At 43.0% G+C, this 21,404-nt stretch overlaps 1 protein-coding gene across 1 annotated transcript in view; it reads right to left on the reverse strand.

Annotated features, from left to right (window-relative positions):
* The window catches only part of DICER1 (dicer 1, ribonuclease III), a 69,513-nt gene that overhangs the window by 6,082 nt on the left and 42,027 nt on the right, over positions 1-21,404 (reverse strand). The window contains exons 12-25 of the mRNA XM_087856207.1: positions 20,720-20,962; positions 19,990-20,144; positions 17,237-17,369; positions 16,412-16,487; positions 15,446-15,585; positions 13,558-13,737; positions 13,106-13,319; positions 12,749-12,902; positions 11,654-11,836; positions 11,301-11,406; positions 10,735-10,910; positions 9,038-9,821; positions 4,765-4,920; positions 784-1,675 (exon numbers count right to left, since the gene is read on the reverse strand). Of these exons, the coding sequence (XP_087712333.1) occupies positions 784-1,675; positions 4,765-4,920; positions 9,038-9,821; positions 10,735-10,910; positions 11,301-11,406; positions 11,654-11,836; positions 12,749-12,902; positions 13,106-13,319; positions 13,558-13,737; positions 15,446-15,585; positions 16,412-16,487; positions 17,237-17,369; positions 19,990-20,144; positions 20,720-20,962 (3,592 nt within the window). The remainder of the gene's footprint in view (positions 1-783; positions 1,676-4,764; positions 4,921-9,037; positions 9,822-10,734; positions 10,911-11,300; positions 11,407-11,653; positions 11,837-12,748; positions 12,903-13,105; positions 13,320-13,557; positions 13,738-15,445; positions 15,586-16,411; positions 16,488-17,236; positions 17,370-19,989; positions 20,145-20,719; positions 20,963-21,404) is intronic.

Below are 21,404 nucleotides of genomic sequence, written 5' to 3' on the forward strand. Positions count from 1 at the left end.
CAGAGCCAGATCGGTTTTCACTTTTCGGTTTTACACTCTTCTGATCATCTTAACCTTTCTCGTTTTTCTTATACAAACTTTATACTCTGCTTTGGTAGTCTAGACTCCAGCACTTATTCCTCTGATAGAGAAAAAAGTACACAGGCTTTTCACAAGCTGAAGCTGACTCCAGTTCCAGGCGCCTCACCTCCCTTCTCATCTCACGGACTGGCCGCCACTCCATAAGGGAGGAGAAGACCTTGGAGCACAAAACCAAGTGGAAGATGGCAGCAGCGTCAGAGCAAGGGCACCGAAACCTCCCCCGAAGAAGTTTCTTTAAGCCCACTCAGATTTAAAACGACCTTAAGAGACGGGCCTTTCTGTTCGGGAAGAACGATAAAAGGACGTGGAAATACATCCAGAATATACGAAATCAAGAACCATAAATAGTGCTAAACGGACATCAGAAAGACACTGGGGGAGGACAAAAATGGGAAAAACACAACAAAATAGGAAGGCCCCAATTTCCCCAGCTGTGCAGCCCATGAGATGACCTCTCTGCGAGTAGGTAAGGTGGCCGCTGCCAGCTCTCAGCGGTGAGGAGCCGTGCGTGCTCCCAGAAGGAGGAAGAAAATAAAGCTGCCTTCTTTTTCCTTTTGCTCCCTCCCTCCACCGTGCATATTAACCACCAACTCTGTACATGCACAAGTCGCTTTTTTTTTTTTTAACAAGGCAAGAATAGCGCAGTTAACAAACACGAGCTCGCAGTGTCAGAGCAGCGGAGTTCGGTGTGGGGCTCCTTACCAGTAATGGTGTTGTAGTGGTAGGACGCGTGGGTAAAAGCCTGTAGCAGGTACGCCTTATTCTTGAATCTGTAGTTGATTTTCTTTTCGAAATTCTCAAAACCCGATATAAGGTGATTCAGTGTTTTATCTGCGTCTGGATGATCAAACATACATCTTGGTGGAATCTTCAAACAACCGTACTCCAAGTCCTTCAACACGGAGGAGCGCGAGCCGGCCGCAGAGGCAGGAGCACGGCTCCCTGAAAGGTTCTTTTGTTGGCTGCTGAAATTCTCCCTAGCAGGGCACACGGCCTTTTCCCGGTCAGTCCTTTTGATCACCGGGAGCACCTTGAGCCCCAGCGAGCAGAGGAAAAGCTGCGCAGCCCTCTCGCCGCAGCTGGTTAGATAGCAGCCCAGCAGGGCCTCCACGCAGTCGGCTATGCTCTTGTCCGCGATGCACTGCTCCGTGTGCAAGTCGTAGGAAATGGACTGCTTCCCTGTGTCAACACCACAGTTTTCCTCGGATGGATTCCAGAACCCCACCACAAAGTCATCCTCTTCAACAGCTTTGCTAGGATCCAGATAGCACATTGCATCCCAAGAGCTATAGTCAAAATCCTCAAAATCTGATGAGAATGGCATACTACCTAACGGGGATTTTTTGGGCATTTTCCATTCGTATGCAGAATCAGTGGTTGAAAAAGGAGAAAGAGAAATTTTCTTTACAAACGCTCCTGATCCCATTAACATGTTATCTATAAATTTGATATGTTCCTGATCATACTCCAGGAAATCGTCTTCCTCGTCGGCGTCCTCCTTCGGAGCCCTCCACGTCAGCTCCTCCTCCTCCTCCTCGTCGTCCTCCTCAAAGTCCTCGTCCAGCTTGCCATTAGCCAACATGCAGTCTTTTGTCTGAAACGAGGAGGAATGGGGAAGGAGGGGAGACATAGCTGCTGCTCTTAAAAGGGTTTGAAACTCAATAAAAGCAAGGGTTATGGATAATTTCAAATGACAACCACAAATACTAAAAGGCAACTTTAAAATCATGGCCATTTGTTTTCAATTAACATAAAATAAGTTATTTAATCATATAAACAAAGTAAAACATGTTCTTTGAATGTTCATTTTCTAAGTTATAAAATGACCTTTATCCAGTATGAAGCTTTAAGTTAAGGATTTTGAACATGGATATAAAGTTAAAATTAATGTCCACGAGGCAAAACTTTAGCTAAGAAGTCTTACTCCAGCAGACACACAATGAAAGCACTCACATGCCAGTCACAGAGATCTTCAATTTGGCTGACAAAGTTTTAAAACACTTCAAAAAGATTTTCAAATTAATAAAAGTAAATTCCAGATGCAGAAAAGCATCATCTGTGCAACAAAGAGTATAAATAGGGAAAAAGATAAATTACCTTAAAAATCTGTAGAATATTAAAAATAGGCAATAGGGTTTCATGCTATAAAGGTTTTGTCCCCATTTCCACTTCAAATCAAAGTACATTTGCTACAATGTAAAACTAGATTGCTCTGCTTGAAAACTAAAAGTGATCACTGAACTAAGCTACGAATCTGGGAAATTATGCTTTCCCCTCCACTATGCTACAGTAATCAGAGGAACAGATTATAGCATAACTGACAAAAATAGAAGAAAATTTAGACTAACATGAAACACAACAATCCAATTTCTGTCAGAAGATCTTTGCTAATTCCAATTTCTTTGGCAAAAGCTTATTTGTGAATGACAACCTTAATAATGGGCTAGGATTCAGTAATGATGTAACTTTTTTGCAATGCGAAAAGATGCCAAATTTCTGTTGCGCAAGAAATAAAAAACTAAAAAATAAAAAAATAAAAAAGACTTGACTTTGGGGGGGAAAAGACAGGAGGGTGTGCTTCAATTCTGATAGTGACAACTTTCCAGAGATTTCCTGACAAAAAAGTTTTCAAACTTGGTCAAGTATTTTTTAAATACTGCAATACTTCATGTTAAGCCAGACTCGAAAGTCATAGTGTATTTGTTTGAAAGTAAAGAAGAGCAGTGAACCAGGCCATGTATCTACAACTACGGACCTTTATAGATTTGTGTGGGTTTATGAAAAAAGGTTTGTAAAACTTTTCCAAGAATGTGGAAGAACGTGAAATGAGACTATAGTGGCAGATCTCTAGGAACTATTTCCTGTTAAAAACCCTACACCTTCCCAAGGTAACATGAGATGTTTTGGACTACTGTTTGGTCCTTAACACTAAAAAAGGGAAACTGCAACTTAAAAAAAAGAAAAAATCAGAGTGAATAATTTTTTAATTAAAAAAAATCCTTACACATCTTTAGTAAGATGCTACCGTAGTCTAAAATTGGCAGGATACACACACACACACACACACTCTCACGAGTAGGTTTTATCACAGATAAGCTATGTGATCTTGGACAAAGTTCTTTAATGCCTCTGGGTTTCAGTTTTTCTATCTGCAAAATAGCAGGACTCTACCTCACTAAATGGTTCCTGAGAACACTTCACGCTCCTAAAAAAAAACCAAAAAAACACTGCCATAAAACTCTTTTCTCCTAACGTTCAAATCAACTTTCTACCTGAGTTACTACCACTTCGGCATTCGTATGCAAGTTTCTCTGAAACCTATCTGCTGAGGAGCGAGGCGGGCAGAACAGGAACGTAGGCACACCCTCTTTCCGGTATCAGGGCCTATTTCAGTAAGTATAAACCACTATGTGAAAATATGAATGGTATGTTTAATGTAGTCCCCAAAACCAAAGTGCCACGTCATCTGAAATGTTAAGGAAAACAAGAAATTTCTGTTGTATTTTTAAAAATTCTTTTTTAATCAAAAGGACTTGTCATGTCACTTTTACGCTAATTTTTTAAAAAGCCAATTATATTATGGAACGAAAAGGCAGAATAATTATTACTGGAATGTTTTTCATAGATATGCAGTATTTTTTCTAACGTTCTCAAAATCTATACATTGTCCTCTAAGGTTACCTATGTCTAAGTTAATAGCAAATGTAATGCTTGTAACCCAGCCTGCATTAAAATATTCTCTTAATGATTTTCTGGAGAAGTTCAATTTCTGTAAAACATCGAATACTGCATGAGTTAAAAATTTACTCCAGAAAGTGGTAAAAATCAAAATCGGGGCACAGAGTGATGGACCTGGGAAAACTTGAGACGGAGAACCAGCATAGACGTGTCAGGAAGAGGACACGGAAGCCTGCCTACTTTGAAAGCATGACCTGCGAAAAGAAACCATATTCTCACTGTTGGCCTGAGGTAGAAATTAAGTAACACTGATCCAGTGTCTCATTAATGCAAAATAAACGGCTGTGAAATGAAAGTGGCCGAGAGATCGCCTTCAGCTGTGAGAGAGAGGCGCCCACCTCCAGACAGATGGCTTTTCCAGCTCCGAGGCCCTCCGAGGTGCCCTCTGGTGGCCTTCAAGACAGACAACATGAAGCCGCTGCAGCTAGTATCTGGCCTGAAGCCATCGGCCAGATTTAAACTATTTCCAGAAAACTATAACCTTTATGACTTTTTTTTTTAAGGTCACCAGAGAAGGCCAAGTCCTAACCGAAAAACCCCTGACCTGCAAAGCAAGGCCTTAGTGAAATTAATTCTTTCATAGACTGGAGATCATAGTTCATTGAAAAGTCATTGAACAGAGCTAAGGATCGAGGGAGCGTGAACTGTTACACATAATAGTAAAATGAAAAGTTATGGAGTTTTGCTTCCCCCCCCCCCCTTTTTTGGGTCACGACATCATATATACATCTGCCTCTGAAAAAAAGATGACAGAATTGACCCCCATCAAAATTAAGCACCATTTCTAAATTCAATGAAGAGAGACAGTCTAGGTAAAGGAATTATTTCAATATACCAAATACCTACTCTATTATAAATAAACCATGGAAAGGAAACACAAAAATTAATAACACAAAATTCTCCCATTCACCAAAAAACAAATGCTTCCAGTTACTAAAAACTTACCATTTCATCTTTTTCCCACTTATCTGTGTTACTTTTGTCTTGGTTTACTACATAACCAGGAGGAAGCCAATTCACAGGGGGATCAAATATTGATACCACCATGCGGCTGGGCAGTCCCTTCTTTTTTCCAAGCCGATACAGATTACAGTTGCTGACCTTTAGCAGAAAAAATTTATAAGATACTCATCTGCAAATGACCACTGCTGGAATTCATACCAGGCAAATAAACATATTTTTAGCTAAATGTTCTCCATATTACTACAACTGGTCATCAATTATTCATGACAGCAAATATTATATTCCCATATGGTCTATATCCTTCAGTGTAGTTCAATGAGAATTTCTGATTTTAAAAGGAGATCAGAAAAAACTGATATGCAAATTCCTTATAAAGTCAGAACAAACAGTTCATACAATTTCAAACTTTTGAAAACACAACCTGATGATATCAAATGCAAACTGCCAACTGGGACGATCAGAATAGAAAAGAACCCACACAAAAAATCTAAGACGCCACAATATTCTCAATGAAATAAATGGGGGGAAATGCCACAAACTCTAGCTATAAAGTGGAAATTGGCACTGAACAGAGCTAAAAGAATTTCATACTCCTAGAATCTAAGCCACAAATACAATTTTAATTGTATGTTTTCTCAAATATCATTCCTTTGTTTTGGATGGCATTTCAAGATATTTTTGTTCAACCATTTTAAAACAGAGCAAAAGGTAATAACTCCATGTTTATTCACATCAATAAAATAGCTTCACTGTTTACCTTCTCGTCTGTTTTTCCTAAGGACTCCATGTCCTCCGGAACTCACTCAAATCATAACGTTTCTAACCAGAAATGTCTAGTAAAAACTTGGAAACCAGGATCTAGCAGTGTCAATCTCATTTTCATTTTTTTTTTAAAGATTTTATTTATTTGACAGAGATAGAGACAGCCAGCGAGAGAGGGAACACAAGCAGGGGGAGTGGGAGAGGGAGAGCAGGTTCCCAGCAGAGGAGCCTGATGTGGGGCTCGATCCCATAACGCCAGGATCACACCCTGAGCCGAAGGCAGACGCTTAACCGCTGTGCCACCCAGGCGCCCCTCATTTTCATTTTCTGTAAACTGGGTTCCTTTTTATGGAAGTACTTCATGAGCCCCTTTTCCGGGGAACTCGATACCACTGAACAGGTACCCACCCGGGGAGAGGCACCTGGCCGGCCATCCCTGAGAGAACACTGTCAGCAAGACTGAGGAGCAGTCCCTGCGGACAACACAGCTGGGAGGGACAGGTGTCTAGTCGCGGCACTGCGTGCAGCATACGCTGTCGGAAATGGCACAGCTTAGATCAATGCTAGTATCCCTGTGCCTATGAGGAGATCACAGCATCACCGCAGATGGCATCGAGAGGAGGAAGATGGCAATCGCATTCACAGTCGGACGGCACGGTGGGCAGGACGGGATGGAAAGAGCGAGCTCAGGGCTCCTGAGGTGCAACGTGGGCCCAGCAGAACTGGACACTCGGAAGCAGGGAGAGCACTGAGAGAGGAACAAAGTGGGTGTGCGTGTGCATGGAGCTCGTAGGAAGACCAGCGAGGGGCCAGGCCTGGTCAGCACACAGGACGTGTCCAGGGCGTGGGCACAGAGAAGGCTGTCTTTCAACACCGGGCTGAGGGAACAACGATTCCTACAGGACATACGGAGTCAAAGCTTTCCCGGCAGACAAACAGATGACATTTTTTAAATGTACACGAATTTCTTTCTTACGTAACAGAGTACTATTGCTTCCTACTCATCCTCAGTCTCTGACATTTTCTTCCTACAACCACCTTGTGGCAATCTCATTTGTTCTGACAGCTTTGATTATCACTCTTACGAAGACTATTCCCCAAACCAGATCTCAGTCCTAAATTCTCAGTTACCTGAACATTTCACTGAATATTCCACTTCATTTTCCAGGAGGTCTGAAAACGCTACACCTGACCCTGATTCCTACCTTTGTGCCTATGTCACCACGAGCACCACCATCGCCCCAACTTCCGCAGCTTACACACGGTCACCCCAGCATCCCAGGTTTCTCTGCCCCTAATCACACTGACAGGCAGCAAGAGGGGTGGTGAGTACAGGCTCACACCTCCAACACCTCCCTGACTCTCTGGTCAGTTAGGTGACCTTACACGAACCAATTCTCTAAACCAATAAACTCTCTAAACTAATAAACTTTCCCCATCTGCAAAATGGGGCCACGTTATCTACCCCCCAGGGGCTCGCTGAGAGGCATAAATGAAGGCTGTGAAGTGCTCGGGGTAGTGTCTGGTGTTACAGAGTGACTTCGGAGGTAGGGGAGAGTGACATCGGAGGTAGGGGAGTTGTGATGGTGAAGAGCAAGGTCTCTAAAGCCAGACTATCTGGGCTCTGCCACGGAGTGCCATGTGACCTGGGGCAAGCTGAGCGTCTCCTGCCCCAGTAACTTCATCTGTAAACTAGGGATACGCTAGGTATACGCAATTATAAATAAAATGACAAAATAAATGAAAGTATACACAACTAAATGAGGTGGCGGGAGTAGCGTCCGGCTGTGAGCCACAGCTCCTATTCCCTCTGCAATACTATCACCTCAGCCCTTTTTTCACTGCCACAACTCTCCAACTGTACCATTTTCCGCTTGCTTGAACTTCCTCGAAGGCCCAACTGATCGCTCAGCTTGGTTTGGTTTTGCTTTTCAACTCAGGCTGCGCTCTGCCACCAGAGCCATCGCCTGCAACTACCGGATCGTGAGCATGAAGAGACCCTTATGGGGGGGGGGGCGCCCGGGGGCCTCAGTGGGTTGAGCGTCCAACTCTTGCTTTCAGCTCAGGTCATGATCTCAGGGTCATTGAGATCGAGCCCCGAGTTGGGCTCGGCGCTAGGCGTGGAGCCTGTGGGGATTCTCTCCCTCTGCCCCTCCCCCGCCGTGCTCACCCCCCCCCCTCCAAAAAAAAAAAAAGAGTCCCTGGTGCAAATTGTATCTTCGACATTCAAAGTAAGTGCAAACCCCTCCGCCTAGCATTGAAGATCTTCCACAAGAGAGCTTCGCCCGCCTGCCTTTTTAACCTTTTCTCAGGTATTTCCACACTTCTGACGCCTGCCACAATCTATTCACCGGGTGCGGACACGCTCTGCCATTCGTTCACTGTGTTTATCCGCTATGAGCGCACCGCTTCCATTAACGCCTTCTGATCACAAGCCATATTCCTTCCTTCTGAGTGTTTAGGGCAATTAGCAGCTTTAGGAGTTATTTTCAAGCAGGTACATGTGGCTTGTGATACCTCTTTTAGCATCATTTAAACATTCTAACTTTGTTGCTTTTCCTCCTTAAATCCTAATTCCGCACTGGTTTCAGAACACGCCCTCCCTTTGGGCTCTCAAGCGCCACCTGCTCGGAGCTCCGGCATCACCCCTTTGACACTGCAGAGTCCCTGAGCTGGGGGAGTGCACCCTGCACCTTGACACTGCAGAGTCCCTGAGCTGGGGGAGTGCACCCTGCACCTTGACACTGCAGAGTCCCTGAGCTGGGGGAGTGCACCCTGCACCTTGACACTGCAGAGTCCCTGAGCTGGGGGAGTGCACCCTGCACCTTGACACTGCAGAGTCCCTGAGCTGGGGGAGTGCACCCTGCACCTTTGACACTGCAGAGTCCCTGAGCTGGGGGAGTGCACCCTGCACCTTGACACTGCAGAGTCCCTGAGCTGGGGGAGTGCACCCTGCACCTTGACACTGCAGAGTCCCTGAGCTGGGGGAGTGCACCCTGCACCTTGACACTGCAGAGTCCCTGAGCTGGGGGAGTGCACCCTTTCCCTTGCTCACGCTCCAAAAGCTTGAAGATGAGCTCCTCCAAGCAAGACCTGTGTTTTAGCCGCGTCTCTATGCGTCGTGTGCTAAGACAGCACTCTCCCAAGTAAATGTTAAACTGGATGAAATTAAAGCACGAGCCGCCCGAGTAACTACGCCACGTTATTTCTTTATATTCCCCTCAGGCTTCAGTAAGCACGCAATTCTCACAAACGGTCCTGGGAGAACTGAATTCCTACCAATAACTAAGGCACATACGGATCAGCTAACACCCACCCCAAACCTGAGTGGTGGTGCATCAGTGAAAAACAGATTTCGGTCAACCCCGGGGCGGGCTGCACCACAGGCCCTTAAACAACCCCTCATCCTCTAAAACCGTCCAACACCTGAGGCCACTCTTAGGCCCACTGAATAGTTACTCGAACTGTTCCAGATAAAAACCGTCTCTCTTACCTTTTTGCTTCTCATATATGAAAGGCGGCCCTCGTGAGCATCAGGGTAAGTGCAAAATAGATACGTGGTGATGGCGTGCTTTAAAAAGGAGTCACCAAGCATTTCAAGCCGCTCCAGGTTAAATCCATCACTAGCATTGGAAAGGGTCAAAGCCTGCAGAATAAGTCCAGGATTGGGGCCGAGGGTCCTCGAGGAGTACCCGGGACACGGGCTCTGCTCAGAACCCGTCCTGTCCTTGAGCGCTCGAACAGCTTCGGTAGTACCAGGCGTCGTGGCTGTCATGGGACTTGCATCTGAGGTAGATTTGTTAGCATTTCCATCAAGGTATTTATTACTCAGTAGAGTACATTCATCGCTGGGCTTGGGCTGGTTCTCATAATTGTAGAAATTCTGAATGGGATATGAGGTAGTTGGTTGTACAGGTATTTCCTGCTTGTAGTAATTCAGCTGATTTCCTTGGCAAAAGTCTCTGTTAGCTAAATCGTAACTGCCATTGGCAAGATTTTTATTGTAAGAAAGACCATTAATTGCTGTAGGATCGGTTGAAACTTCAATTTGGAGCTTACCAGGTGACTCACTGAACAACGCTCTGCAGTTCACAGACATTTGGTCATGATTTTCTAGAGAGGAGGTCCTATTAGCACCTTGACGTGCAGCATTTTCAGGGACTACAATTGTGCTGTGCTTACAGTAATTATCATTGTCAGCTGAAGAGGAGTTAGCAATTGAGATGAAAGATTTGCTGTCAATAGATTTTTTCCACCCGAAGTCTAGGTTGGGGTATCTGCAAAGACATTTTCATGACTTCATCAGATCCTTCAGAAGGGCGAGGCTTAGAGCAAGAACAATGTGAATAAAATAAATAAAATAAAGATCCCTATAAATCAGCTCCCACTTCAGAAGAGAAACAAGTTCCCAAGGCAGAAATCAACAGTACTGGACTTCCGCAGCGTCGATCAGGGAGTGGGACATGGTTCACAAGGCTGCTTTCATCGGCTGCCCCACGGCAAGCACGGTGTGGTGGTGAGGTTTGGGGTTGGCCCCCGGGGCCTGTGTGGGCTAGAATCCCAGGCCCTCCAGCTAACCAGATGGTCATTTATGGAACCCCTCTGCGCCCTGGCTTCTCACACTTGGAAGAGGGGCTGACGACTCCTACTTCATAGGGGTGCCCTAAATGATTAAGCGACCTAATAAAAAAGGCTCCAGCATTTAAACCAGTGTTGGACACTACAGTAAGTACTCAACAAATGCAGTTGTGACTATTACTATTACATTATCACATTCCTTAATCCCTAGAGCCATTGTGGTCTTGACAACTGGACAACCAAAATTAATCAGAGAGGTTAAGCCAATCATTTCCTGAGGATGCGGCCACTCTCCTAGTGGGAAGAAAATGAAAAAGCCAAAGAACACATTGAGGCAACTGCCATTTAATATATATTTATAAAAGAGGAAGCAGCCTTAAAAGGTCAGCGTGGTTACAAAGAACTGTTTCCGTTTCACTCTGACTGCCCTCTGTGACTTTACAAGGACACAGGGGTCAAAGGATGCGTTTATTGCATGTATTAGACATCCGTGCTTCCTTTTTAACCTCTTAAGAATTATTTTATATAAAATTAAAACTTGAACTGAATTCAGTTCTTTTGCAAACAGGATTTCACGACCCATGTTCTTTCCGGCTGACAGCATAGGCGTACCTAAAATCCACGGGAAGGGATCGGACTCCCACGCCAGCATCGCTGGCCGTCTGGGCTCTTAGCTCCTCTGCAGTCAAAAGGCAGTGAAGGCGATAGAGTATACTAGGGAGACAGACTGCTTTTCTCCACAGTGACGCTGGAATCGGATGTATAGCACAGAGCTCTGGAACCAGTATCTTTGAAGGAGGAAAAATGTGGATAAATATAAAGCAAACACAAAAAAGAAAAAAAAAATCAAATTTCAGGCCAATTTCACTAATGGATAAAGACAATAATCATAAATACCAGTAAAAATTTAACTTTTAAAAATAATCCTTTAAGGCCAAATGGGATTTATCCTAGGATTTATAAGGATGAATTTTACCAATGGACGAAGTATAAAAGCAAACCTCTCATACTTCCAAAAAGGCATCCGAAAACAAGTTAACACACAGTATTACCTAAAACATAACAAAACCTAAGGGTTGGGAAACTTCCAAAAAATTCGTACGTCACTCAGTTCACTTGATAATATGAAAGCCAAACTTATCTTTCAAAATATTATCTAGTAACAATTAACACATTACCTGTTTATTCTGCAGACTTTCCCACTTGGCTTTTCTCTTTTCAGCACTGCTTAGAGGAAGAGCTTTCCCCTTCTGATTCAAATGGCGAGGTGTCAAAAGATTAAGTCTGTAAGAATTTCAAAATAATTTTATCAAACGGAAATTCAAATAGGTACATTCTTCACAGTGGTTCCACACCTTCAGTGTGCAGACTCCTTCCTGGGCCCCACCCTGGGCAGTTTCGCGTGCAAAGAGTCTCCTGATTTCAGAGAGTCTACAGGTGGGCAATGGGGACAGTGAACCCGTTAGTGTCTGCTGACCCTGTAAAGAATGCCTCGAGCGGAATTTCAGATGTCATTTCTGAAGCCCCTCACCTTGAAGATGTGTGGTCCACATCCAGCAGTGGCTGGTTGAGATTGGTCAGGTCAAGGTTGTACTTTGTTTTATAATATTCTGCGAAAGTTTCATACTCAGGGGAAGGAAATTTACTCAGCGGGGTGAGATCAGTGTACACATCAGCTACATAAAATCGATGAGGCTGATCGAAATTACGGTATCTAAAAAAGTAAAACAATACACTTAAAGACAACTATTCTCAACAAATGTTTTCCATATGAAAATGCAAATGACGATTTTAAAGCAAGTTCAAAGGTTAAAAATAAGTAGCACAAATAATTGAAAATTTCAATTCCAAATAATATATTTCAAGTGGGTGTAAGACAAAAAGTACATTTATATTAAGTGAAAACGGATTCTCAACTATTAGCCGCATTCTAAATAACCGTGCTTTGCTAACACCTCAACGCTAACAGCACTTTATATATCTCTTCATTTCACCAGTATGAACAGGGTAGAAAGCTTTCAGTGTCCCACCAACTGAGCAAGAACCCTGCATTACTAATAGGTATATGTGAAAGGCACCAGCCACATAAATACACTGAGGCACCCACCACTTCCGGGATTACTAGTTTGATGAGAGCTAACATTTAAAATATGGCCTCAACAAAGACGAAAAAAGAGAAAGACTGAATTATAGCCAGTACTCTACTTTTATGAAAAGTTCCTATAAATTTATTGCTCAAAAAATTTATCCCCTAAATTTTTATGAAATAAGGAAAAAAAGCATTCTGATTTACTACTTCATTGCACTTAATACCATTCATTACTCCTTATTAAAAGTTTAGGAAGCTATTATTTATAGTCCGACCCTTTAAGAGGGGATTAACAGGATGAAGATTTTAAGAAAGCCTTTCAACATCACTTAGGTGATCCGAGCTTCCCAAGGTAAAACCCCTCCACCAGCAAGTGTTCCTTCCAAGTGTTGTTTCTTACAAGAGGAAGTCAGGAAGAGACACCCCAACTTCCTACTAGGGACCTCAACGCTAGAGCCCACTGACGTTTCCACACGAACCAGTGAATCTCATGAAACAAAATACCACCAACCCTTTGCTTTCCACTTCAATACCCACCTTGGAATGATAACTGCATCCTGGTAATCTTCTAATTTAAAAACAAAGGGTGTTTCTTTTGAATACTTTGTACTGGGAATGCCTATGCGAGCTTCAGACTTCTCAATATCTTCCATGAATTTGAAGTCAATGTCCAAAGTGCTGGAGTCATTCACTTAGGGAAGGAAAAGACTCTTTAGCTGGTTAAAATGTACAACAGAGAAGATTCTCACCTAAGCCATATATTCATGTATGTGTCTAAGATAGAGCTGTCCCCAGTAAGGGAGTTCTCTAGCATCCACGACAAACTAACGGTGAGCAAACGTCCCTTTTCTGAGCTACTATCAGTGGACACTTTAGAGTCTGGGCCCTTCTTACCAACATTAAGAGGTAGAACACAGTATGCTGAATCAGCGTCTGTGGGTTTAAATTCTAGTGCAGGTTTCTCAAGCCGAAGAATATGTGAGAATATATACTGGTGAAGTCTTGTAATCAACTCAAGCATTTGCAGAGACAACGTGAAACCAGACTTCTTCAACTCAATGGATATGGTCACCTCTCCAGAGCGCGTGTACACAGGGAAGTGCGGGATCTTAGCAAAAAGACAGACAAAGCATCCCCAAAGTCAACAGGTATTTTATTCCGTTAGAAATATTTAACTTCAGAGGAGGAATGACGCTTTCAATCCAGGAAACAGAAGGGACACCTTGATTTTTAAATACTAAACATTCTGAGGTAACAAAAAATAGTTACTCATAAATAGCTGTTCCCTTAAACACAACAACTGCAACAACAAGGCATTTTTATCAGAGTCATAAGGAGCCGGCTACCTGAGGTATGGGTTTGGCTGTCAGTATTCCAAAGCATCTTGTGGTGTCCTCAGGGGGATAGAGCTTCCGCCTTCTAAAGTTGAGCTCATCGGGTAAGGGTGTCGTCAGAACCATTCCTATCACGTACAGGTAACAGGGCTGATCGGGTTTGGGGTAGCTATCCCTCAAACATTCCGGAATCTAGAATTGGAAAGAAAACCTAAGCATCGAGATCACGTGTAACAGCCTCTTTCCCAGATACCAGCAAGAAAACAAATTTCTTCCTAGCTTTACTAAAAGCTGATGAGAAAAAGGTAAGAAATACCCAGGAAGGGAGACTGAATTACTTAACCCCGCTGCAGAGCCAACACTTCTCAGGTCTGGGCTGCAAGGTGGCCCGCGGTCACCTACCTCATGCTGCACTGCTGACGAGAAAACTAACACCAAAATTATATGAAACAATCAAACCCTGTAGGGTCTCGTCTTGAAACACTATTCATTTATTTCTTTTGATTAGAGAACTCTTTTCCTTCTCGATTTTTAGTCTTTTAACACTGCAGAGTATCAGAAAACAAATGCAAAATTTCAGAAGTCCTACGTGATTGTATAAAGATAACCTGGATTAACTTCTGATACACTGCGGCGTCCTGCAGACCTTCTCCTGCGTATAAATGTAGATAAACATATACACGTGCGTGTTTTTTCCATTACGTATGGAATGGTACAACGAAGACTGCTGTCACCTGATTTTTCTCTCCAGTTACTACAATGAGAATATCTTTCTTGTCTGTATCATTTTTAATGGTTATCTAAGCATATGGGTAAACCATAATTTAATGAATCTGAGACTGTTTCTAAACTTTCAATATTCATACAACCCCATGCAGGAGAGTCGTGCAGTTTCTGAGCCACAGGGACATTAATGATTGCATCTGTAGTTAAAAGGCATAGAAAAGCCGGCTAGGAGATGGTTACAGTAACAGAATATCAGATAATCCAAAATGTATTTGTTAATTAAAACACTTATTATTAATGATGACTTCTGCCCTACGAAACAAGTCTGGTGGTCTCTGGGGTAAATGTGAGAGGAGGAAGGGTGGGAAACAAGCATTTCAGGGAACGGGCCACAGTCATAATTTTTAAATGAACGACATGATTTTGAATCTTGAAAATGCTCAAGTGAAACTGAGTGAAAACTTTAAAAGTAGAAACTCAATGCAACTGCGAAAATGAAACAAAAGAACCGCACTTTTAGGCTAAGATGAAAATACACAGCAAAATTTTTGCTTTTGTTTGAGATTCTTATGGGGGACAAATACGAGCAAATATTTTTAAAATGAGTCCTTCAACCTGGTAGGGCTCTAACTAGAAATCCGACTCGGGGACGTCGTAGTGCACGAATCCTGCCAGGATGCGACACACGGAGCCAGACAGCATGCTGACAGGACGGGTCTGACTGCTGGCGGGCCACGGCCTAGCTCCGGACAAATCCTTGCCGTCACCGTCAGCCGGGCTGCCCACATGTGCAGTGGGCACCCTTTCGCTCGCCTATTTTATCATACAAATCCTCTTTTGTCTTAGCCCCGAACATAGGGAAAGCAAAAATCTTACCACTAAAGTGAATGAAGCAAAAAAAATAGACTCATTCTAGATAGAATCTGACAAGGGTCCGCACTCCTTTTGAGAAGAAAAACGAAAGCAGCGTCCTAAGTGGGAAAGTGCACACAGAGCACGTGGGAAGGGGGGCTGGCTGATCGGAGGGAAGCGGTCATGGGAGGAAGTGAGCGGAGAGCCCAAGTGGGCCAGATTACAAGGTCTGGGAAGGCAAGCAGAGGAATGTGGATTTGATGTGGCAGGAAATAAAAAGTCAGAAAGGCTAGCTTTGTATTCGGTGCTAACCGATACTAACCGCTTTTGGGTAGCACTGTCTTCGCTTGGTGGAACCCGGCCTTCCTGGAACGCTGGTCTCCTCTTCATCATGTAAATCGAGCTCTTCTTCGTACTTAACAGTCTCTTTCCCAACTGGCATCAAATGGTCATCCAGTTCACCTAAGGGATGCAGACAGTGAACATAAACAATCCAGATGTTGCCTCTCTCATTCCTGAAGAGTCCAGAGCAGCAGTACGTTAGAAAGCACGGGAAGGGCAACCAAAGCTAAAGCCTCTATACTTTTCACATCACAAACTGATCGGACGTCGTGCGTCAGGCAGTCTACTTTGGCGTCCACATATTCAGTGTGAGCAGGGCCACGAATTCTGTTCTACGATGCAAACGTTGCGTCTACACAAAGCACAGCACGGGGACTGCAGCGCAGGGTACCGGGACAGTGCCGTACGCTGACGTCGGGGGGGTGGGGGCTGCACGTCTGGTGAGCAGAGTATCACGCAGACTCTGCGGGACACCGGAAACCACGGTACACTGTGTGTCAACTCTACTCCAATAAGGAAAGTTTCTTAAATAATACTGAAACAGAAAAGCAGCACATAACCATTGTTTTACAAAGTCTACGGAAAGGAAGACTTCTATTTAAAAAAATGGATGAATCTGTAAACCAATTTGAGAGCCTGACCCAGTGAAACACAAGTGTCTGTGATTCAGCAGTGACAGGAAGACCTCTCTGTATTGACGAGGGGTCAGTAAAGGGAGCAAATACACCGCAGCTGTTTGCAGTGACCTGCGGCGATTGGAGAGCTGGTCCGTGTCACAGGACCTTCGGGTTACATCAGATCTCCAGCCGTCTTCACCACCGCACAGCGAGAACAAAGTTCACAACGCCACAAAATCCTCAGGGACCTATCAAGTCCTTGATACCCTTTTGTTAGACAATGTTTTCAACTTTATTCTTATCTGCATGTGCTTTTCAAACATTCTTACCAATTTTGTGCAGTTTTTCACAGCAAATGAGAGCTACAACTCTTTCGGCCAATCGGACACAGCTCATTGGTGGACCCTGAAAGTAACAAAAAACATGTCCACTGTACGTGCGCATAGCTATCTATCATTAACACACAACATTTCTATGAAACCAGTATCTTTAAACCTGAATTTTATGAGAGCAAAGTGGTTTATTTTGAAAAATGCCAGCAAGTTTGCCAAAACCCTATTCTCCACAGTTGAAATAGCCATTTTTAAAAGTCCTGCCCAGCAAAACCTAGGTAACTTATAATGAAGATCTGACAATTTTAATGTATACAAATGTCAGTAAGATTTTAATGTAGCTTATTTTCACTAATCTACAAATAAGAAAAAAACAAAGATGTGTCAAAACGTGGCTGTAACATACACGTTAATAGCACTCACAAATTTTCATGTGCAACAGAAATTAGTCATCTTGGAATATCTCGGAATCAGTACTGGGACCAAGGACGGCAGTTACGCAAAGGCAGATTTTTGACTGAACAACAAAACAGCTAGAGAAGCCCAAATATATTTAATAAATAAATTCTGTCCCTGTAAGTGTCTAAGCCACAGCTGAATGTTGATATCAGTAAGATCCTAGAGGGAACTTCAGATTATCTACTCATACAGTCTACGGAAGGTCTGAACATGTAGTGGACCACAAAAGAGATTTATAAACCAATGCTTGAGAACAGATTTAAAGCTAAATTTCCCTATAACTTGGGCTGGCGTAGAGAAGCTGAAAAACAATCCATTAATGACATACTTTAAAAGCACAATCGGTTCTTTTTCTAAACTTACAACAATGGACGCTCGGAGAGGTGAGTTAATTGGCAGATAAAGAGTTGAATAAAATGTACCATCAGGCAACTCTCGGGTCCTACATTTAGGAGCTAGATGAGTAAACGGATCACTTGGTAATCTAGCACAGTATCTGTGAAGAAAAAGAAATTCTGATGCTAAATCTACACCTGAGAAAGGGAGGAAAAAAATCTGTATTGATATTCACAGCCTCAAGTTTAATTTCGCATGTCCCTCTTCCCCTCTACTGGACTGGTTTTTATACGTGAAGTTTGAGCTTCACCACTTTGAACTTTCAATAAGATGGAACAGTGTTGTTCCACAGAATCCTCTGCAATGATGTTCCGTGTCTACACTTCCACTGAGCCCTTGGAATGAGGTGAGGGAGCTAGGAAACTAATTTTTAAATTTTATTTACTTTTAATTAAAATTAAAACTTGAATTTAAGTAGATACATATGTCCTATACGACCACAGAGTACAGAAAATACTGTTCAGAATCCACTAAGAGAACACGTCGCCACTGTTTGTTCCTTACTAGTGTCTATGCAGCCACAAACTCTCAGGGCCCGTTCAAGGAAGGCATCAGAAGAGGCTGGAAGGACAGCCCAGTGCTGACACAACTGAAGGCATCAGAAGAAGACCACCCCCGCTCCCCCACCACACCCCCACAGCAGCAGCAGGAGAAGGTGCTAGCAATAGCAGGGCAGTGCAGGAGGCTAGCTTCAAGGGTACTGAGACTGAGCAAGGAGTGTGCTGGAACAGGAAGGTCATCGGTGGGGGCAGGATGCGCACAAGGAGGGCACTGGAATGAGCAGCCGCCCTGTAAGGTCAGGACCTGTGCAGTAAGGGCACCCAAACACAGTGGGAGCCCTGCAGAGAAGGAGACTGGCTACATTCAGGGACATTGGACATAAAAGTAACGATTCTGAGGACAACGGGAGTCCTATCTCACTACTGAAGAAGCCAGAAATAAAGACGAAAGAGAGGAAAGCTAGAATGAACCCTGTGGTGTGACAGTAAAAGTGAAGGGAAGACGACATAGGTAGTCAGACACAGAATAAAGCTGTATGTGAATACGCACACACACGCACACACACGCGTGCGCACACACACACACGCACACGCACAAATGTAGCTTCTAGCTCTGTCTAAGGAGGCTGGCAGCAGCAATACACCAGGGGCAATGAGCACACCCAGCGCTCAGCGCCCAGATTTTGGTTTCTAAACACCAGTCATTTGCCACTCCAAGAAAGCAGAACCTTTTGGAGAAATAGCCAAGGCTGGGGCAGGGAAAATAGAAGTTGAGGCTAGTAATCTTAGTATGCCATAAAATAGGGAAGTGATCGAGAATAATGGTGACGTAAAAAGACAAGCTTGATGGGGCTCCCACTGGCCAAATCTGACATAATTTTAACATCAAAATAATAAATGACAGTAGCCAGACTATAACCCATTGAATAAAACAGAACTCCGTCAGTTCATACTATATACAAAAATAAAGAGAATAAGTTAAGTGGAGAAAAGAGAAAAGCTCTTCGTTCCAGCAGAATGCCAACAAACAGAAAGAATAATAGAATTAGAAGATCACCTTTTTGCAGACACTACAGCAATAATCAATTAACACAAGATATACCAATGGATACTCGAAGTAATGGGTGACACTGGGAAGAGGAATAAATGTTATACTGTCTCAAACTACCGCCCCATGAAATAACACACTCATTATAAATGGAGAAAAAGCAACCTGACAGCAGAGAAAGCTGGCAGACCTTTCGTAAGTGATCAGAGCCGCCACCACGAGTAAGAGCACAAACCAACATCAAGTGCACCCAGGAGGATGGGATGAGCAGAAGTCGGCATCACTTCTGTGATACGTAGCCCCCAGTGCATAACCTGCAGCTAATTATCAGCAAATATCAGATAAAGCCAAACTGAGAGACAGACTACAAAATGATCGGCCTATAAATCTTCAAAAGTTGCAAGGTCATTCAGGTCAGGGAACGACAAGAATGGTTCCAGGTTGAAGGAGACTAAAGAGAGAGAAAAACTCATACAACCCTTGATCCTGGCTTGGAATCCTTTCACTACAAAAAAACATTCTCGTGAAACCTGAATGGGTCTCTGCAGGTGAGTTACGGGTAAATGGGAGTTCTCTGCAGTATTCCTGCCACATTTTAAAGTTTGAAATTATTTCAAAATAAAAAGTTAAAAAAAAAGAAAATCTTACATCAGTTGCTCCTTTATTTTGCCTCTGCACGAAATTTATCCTGACACACAATCTAGGTATGTATCTGCTTTTCTTCGGTCTTGGAAATGTTATTACCAATTCAGGACAAAGTAAATTAGAACATAATTTAAAAAGTGAGTTAATTTATCATAATCTTTTATCATAGCTAATGGAAAATTCAACATCCTTTAACATCCATGGCAAAAAACAACAGATTTCAGAATAAAAATTAGTGAGCACTACAAAATTACGTAAAATCTAATTAAAATAAGCATGCCTTAAGTCAGCCTTGCCAACAAAAACTAAACATTTATTGCTGCACAATACTGTTTTTGCCTTCTGATCAAAAAGAAGAACGAATGGAAAAAAGCAACTTCTTTTCTTTCTCCCATCAAAATAGTACAAGCCATAAACAGAAAGACTGGTGAATATTTGCAAAAGGTAAACACTACAATACTCACAGGTTTAGACTTAAATCTTGCAATACTCCTAGGTTTTTCCATGCAAGTGATTTCATATCATACCTATTGATGTGTCCAATGGCCGTGTTGATTGTGACTCGTGGACCACCATCATCGGGCCTCAACACATATGGTGGGAACACATCGTCATCATCCACGACAGGTTCAACGTCAGGCTCTCCAGTGTCAACTGACTTGGAACACTTGTTTCTCAAGATCTGAACGTTGTAGAAACAGATTTTATGATGAGAACAGTATTTTCTTTGCCACATGTCAGGTATCTGCCTCTGTACCTACAGAAAAAGCTCTCCCTACACAAAACTGCTCTCTCTCCTAAACACACTTTAATACTCCAAGTCCCCTGATGCAGAAACTCCCTCTCAAAGCAGTCCCCCAGCTCCAATCATGTAGAGACACTCGCTATATGCGCACAAGATTTGCACAGTACCGTACCTACACGCACCCACACACACGTACGTGAGCATACATGCACACAGACAGGGACTAAGTCATCACCCTCCAATCATTCCACAACTCGTTCACTCAACTGTGACTACACTGTCCACACTAACAGGACATTTTCCATGCTTCTCCCCCCATAACCCACATGACCATTTTCACTGTGAGCTTTCAAACACTTTGTAAAATACTGCTGGCTCTGTAATTACTTGACTTTCTTATAATGTACACACTGGGCACCCCTGCTGAGACTGTTCTCCGCAAATAAAAAGCTGTTTATTTTTCTGCACATAAAATATAACTTAGAAATACCATATTGACTTTTGGACCTTACCTTTTCAATAGCTTTGTATGTTTTAAGGTCTTCTTCAAAACTTTTTATTTTGTCTGTATCTGCTAACATTATATAATTAGAGATCGGTGCCCTTGCTCTTCCCTTAGACTGAACATAGGATCGATACTCTGTGGGCAAATCAAATCGAACCACCAAGTTGCACTTTGGTATATCAACACCCTCTTCCACAATACTTGTTGCAATGAGGAGGTTGGTCTCATGTGCTCGAAATTTCCTAAGGACCTGAAAAAAGTCCACCACGAAAAGCAATTCTAAGAAATTTCCAAAGGAACAGCATAGTACAAATAAGTGACAACTGTCATTTCTTTCTTTTTTTTTTTTTTAAGATTTAATTTATTTATTTGTCAGAGAGAGAGAAAGCACAATCAGGGAGAGCTGCAGGCAGAGGCAGGCTCCCCGCTGAGCAAGGAGCCTGATGCGGGACTCGATCACAGAACCCTGGGATCATGACCTGAGCGGAAGGCAGATGCTTTACCGACTGAGCCACCCAGGAGTCCCACAACTGTCATTTCTGACACATACTCTGGATACACTAAGTCTTTCAGCGCAGGCTAAAGAAAATGACAACACTATATACAAAATTCAAGATGCGTGAACACATGGGCAAAGAGACTCTGATTTAATGACAGTTTTCAACTGAATAGGACTTAAAAAATCAAAGTGA

Source organism: Ursus americanus, chromosome 26 (assembly GCF_024610735.1).
Source record: "Ursus americanus isolate L20-20 chromosome 26, mUrsAme1.1.p, whole genome shotgun sequence".
Classification (NCBI taxonomy): domain Eukaryota; kingdom Metazoa; phylum Chordata; class Mammalia; order Carnivora; family Ursidae; genus Ursus; species Ursus americanus.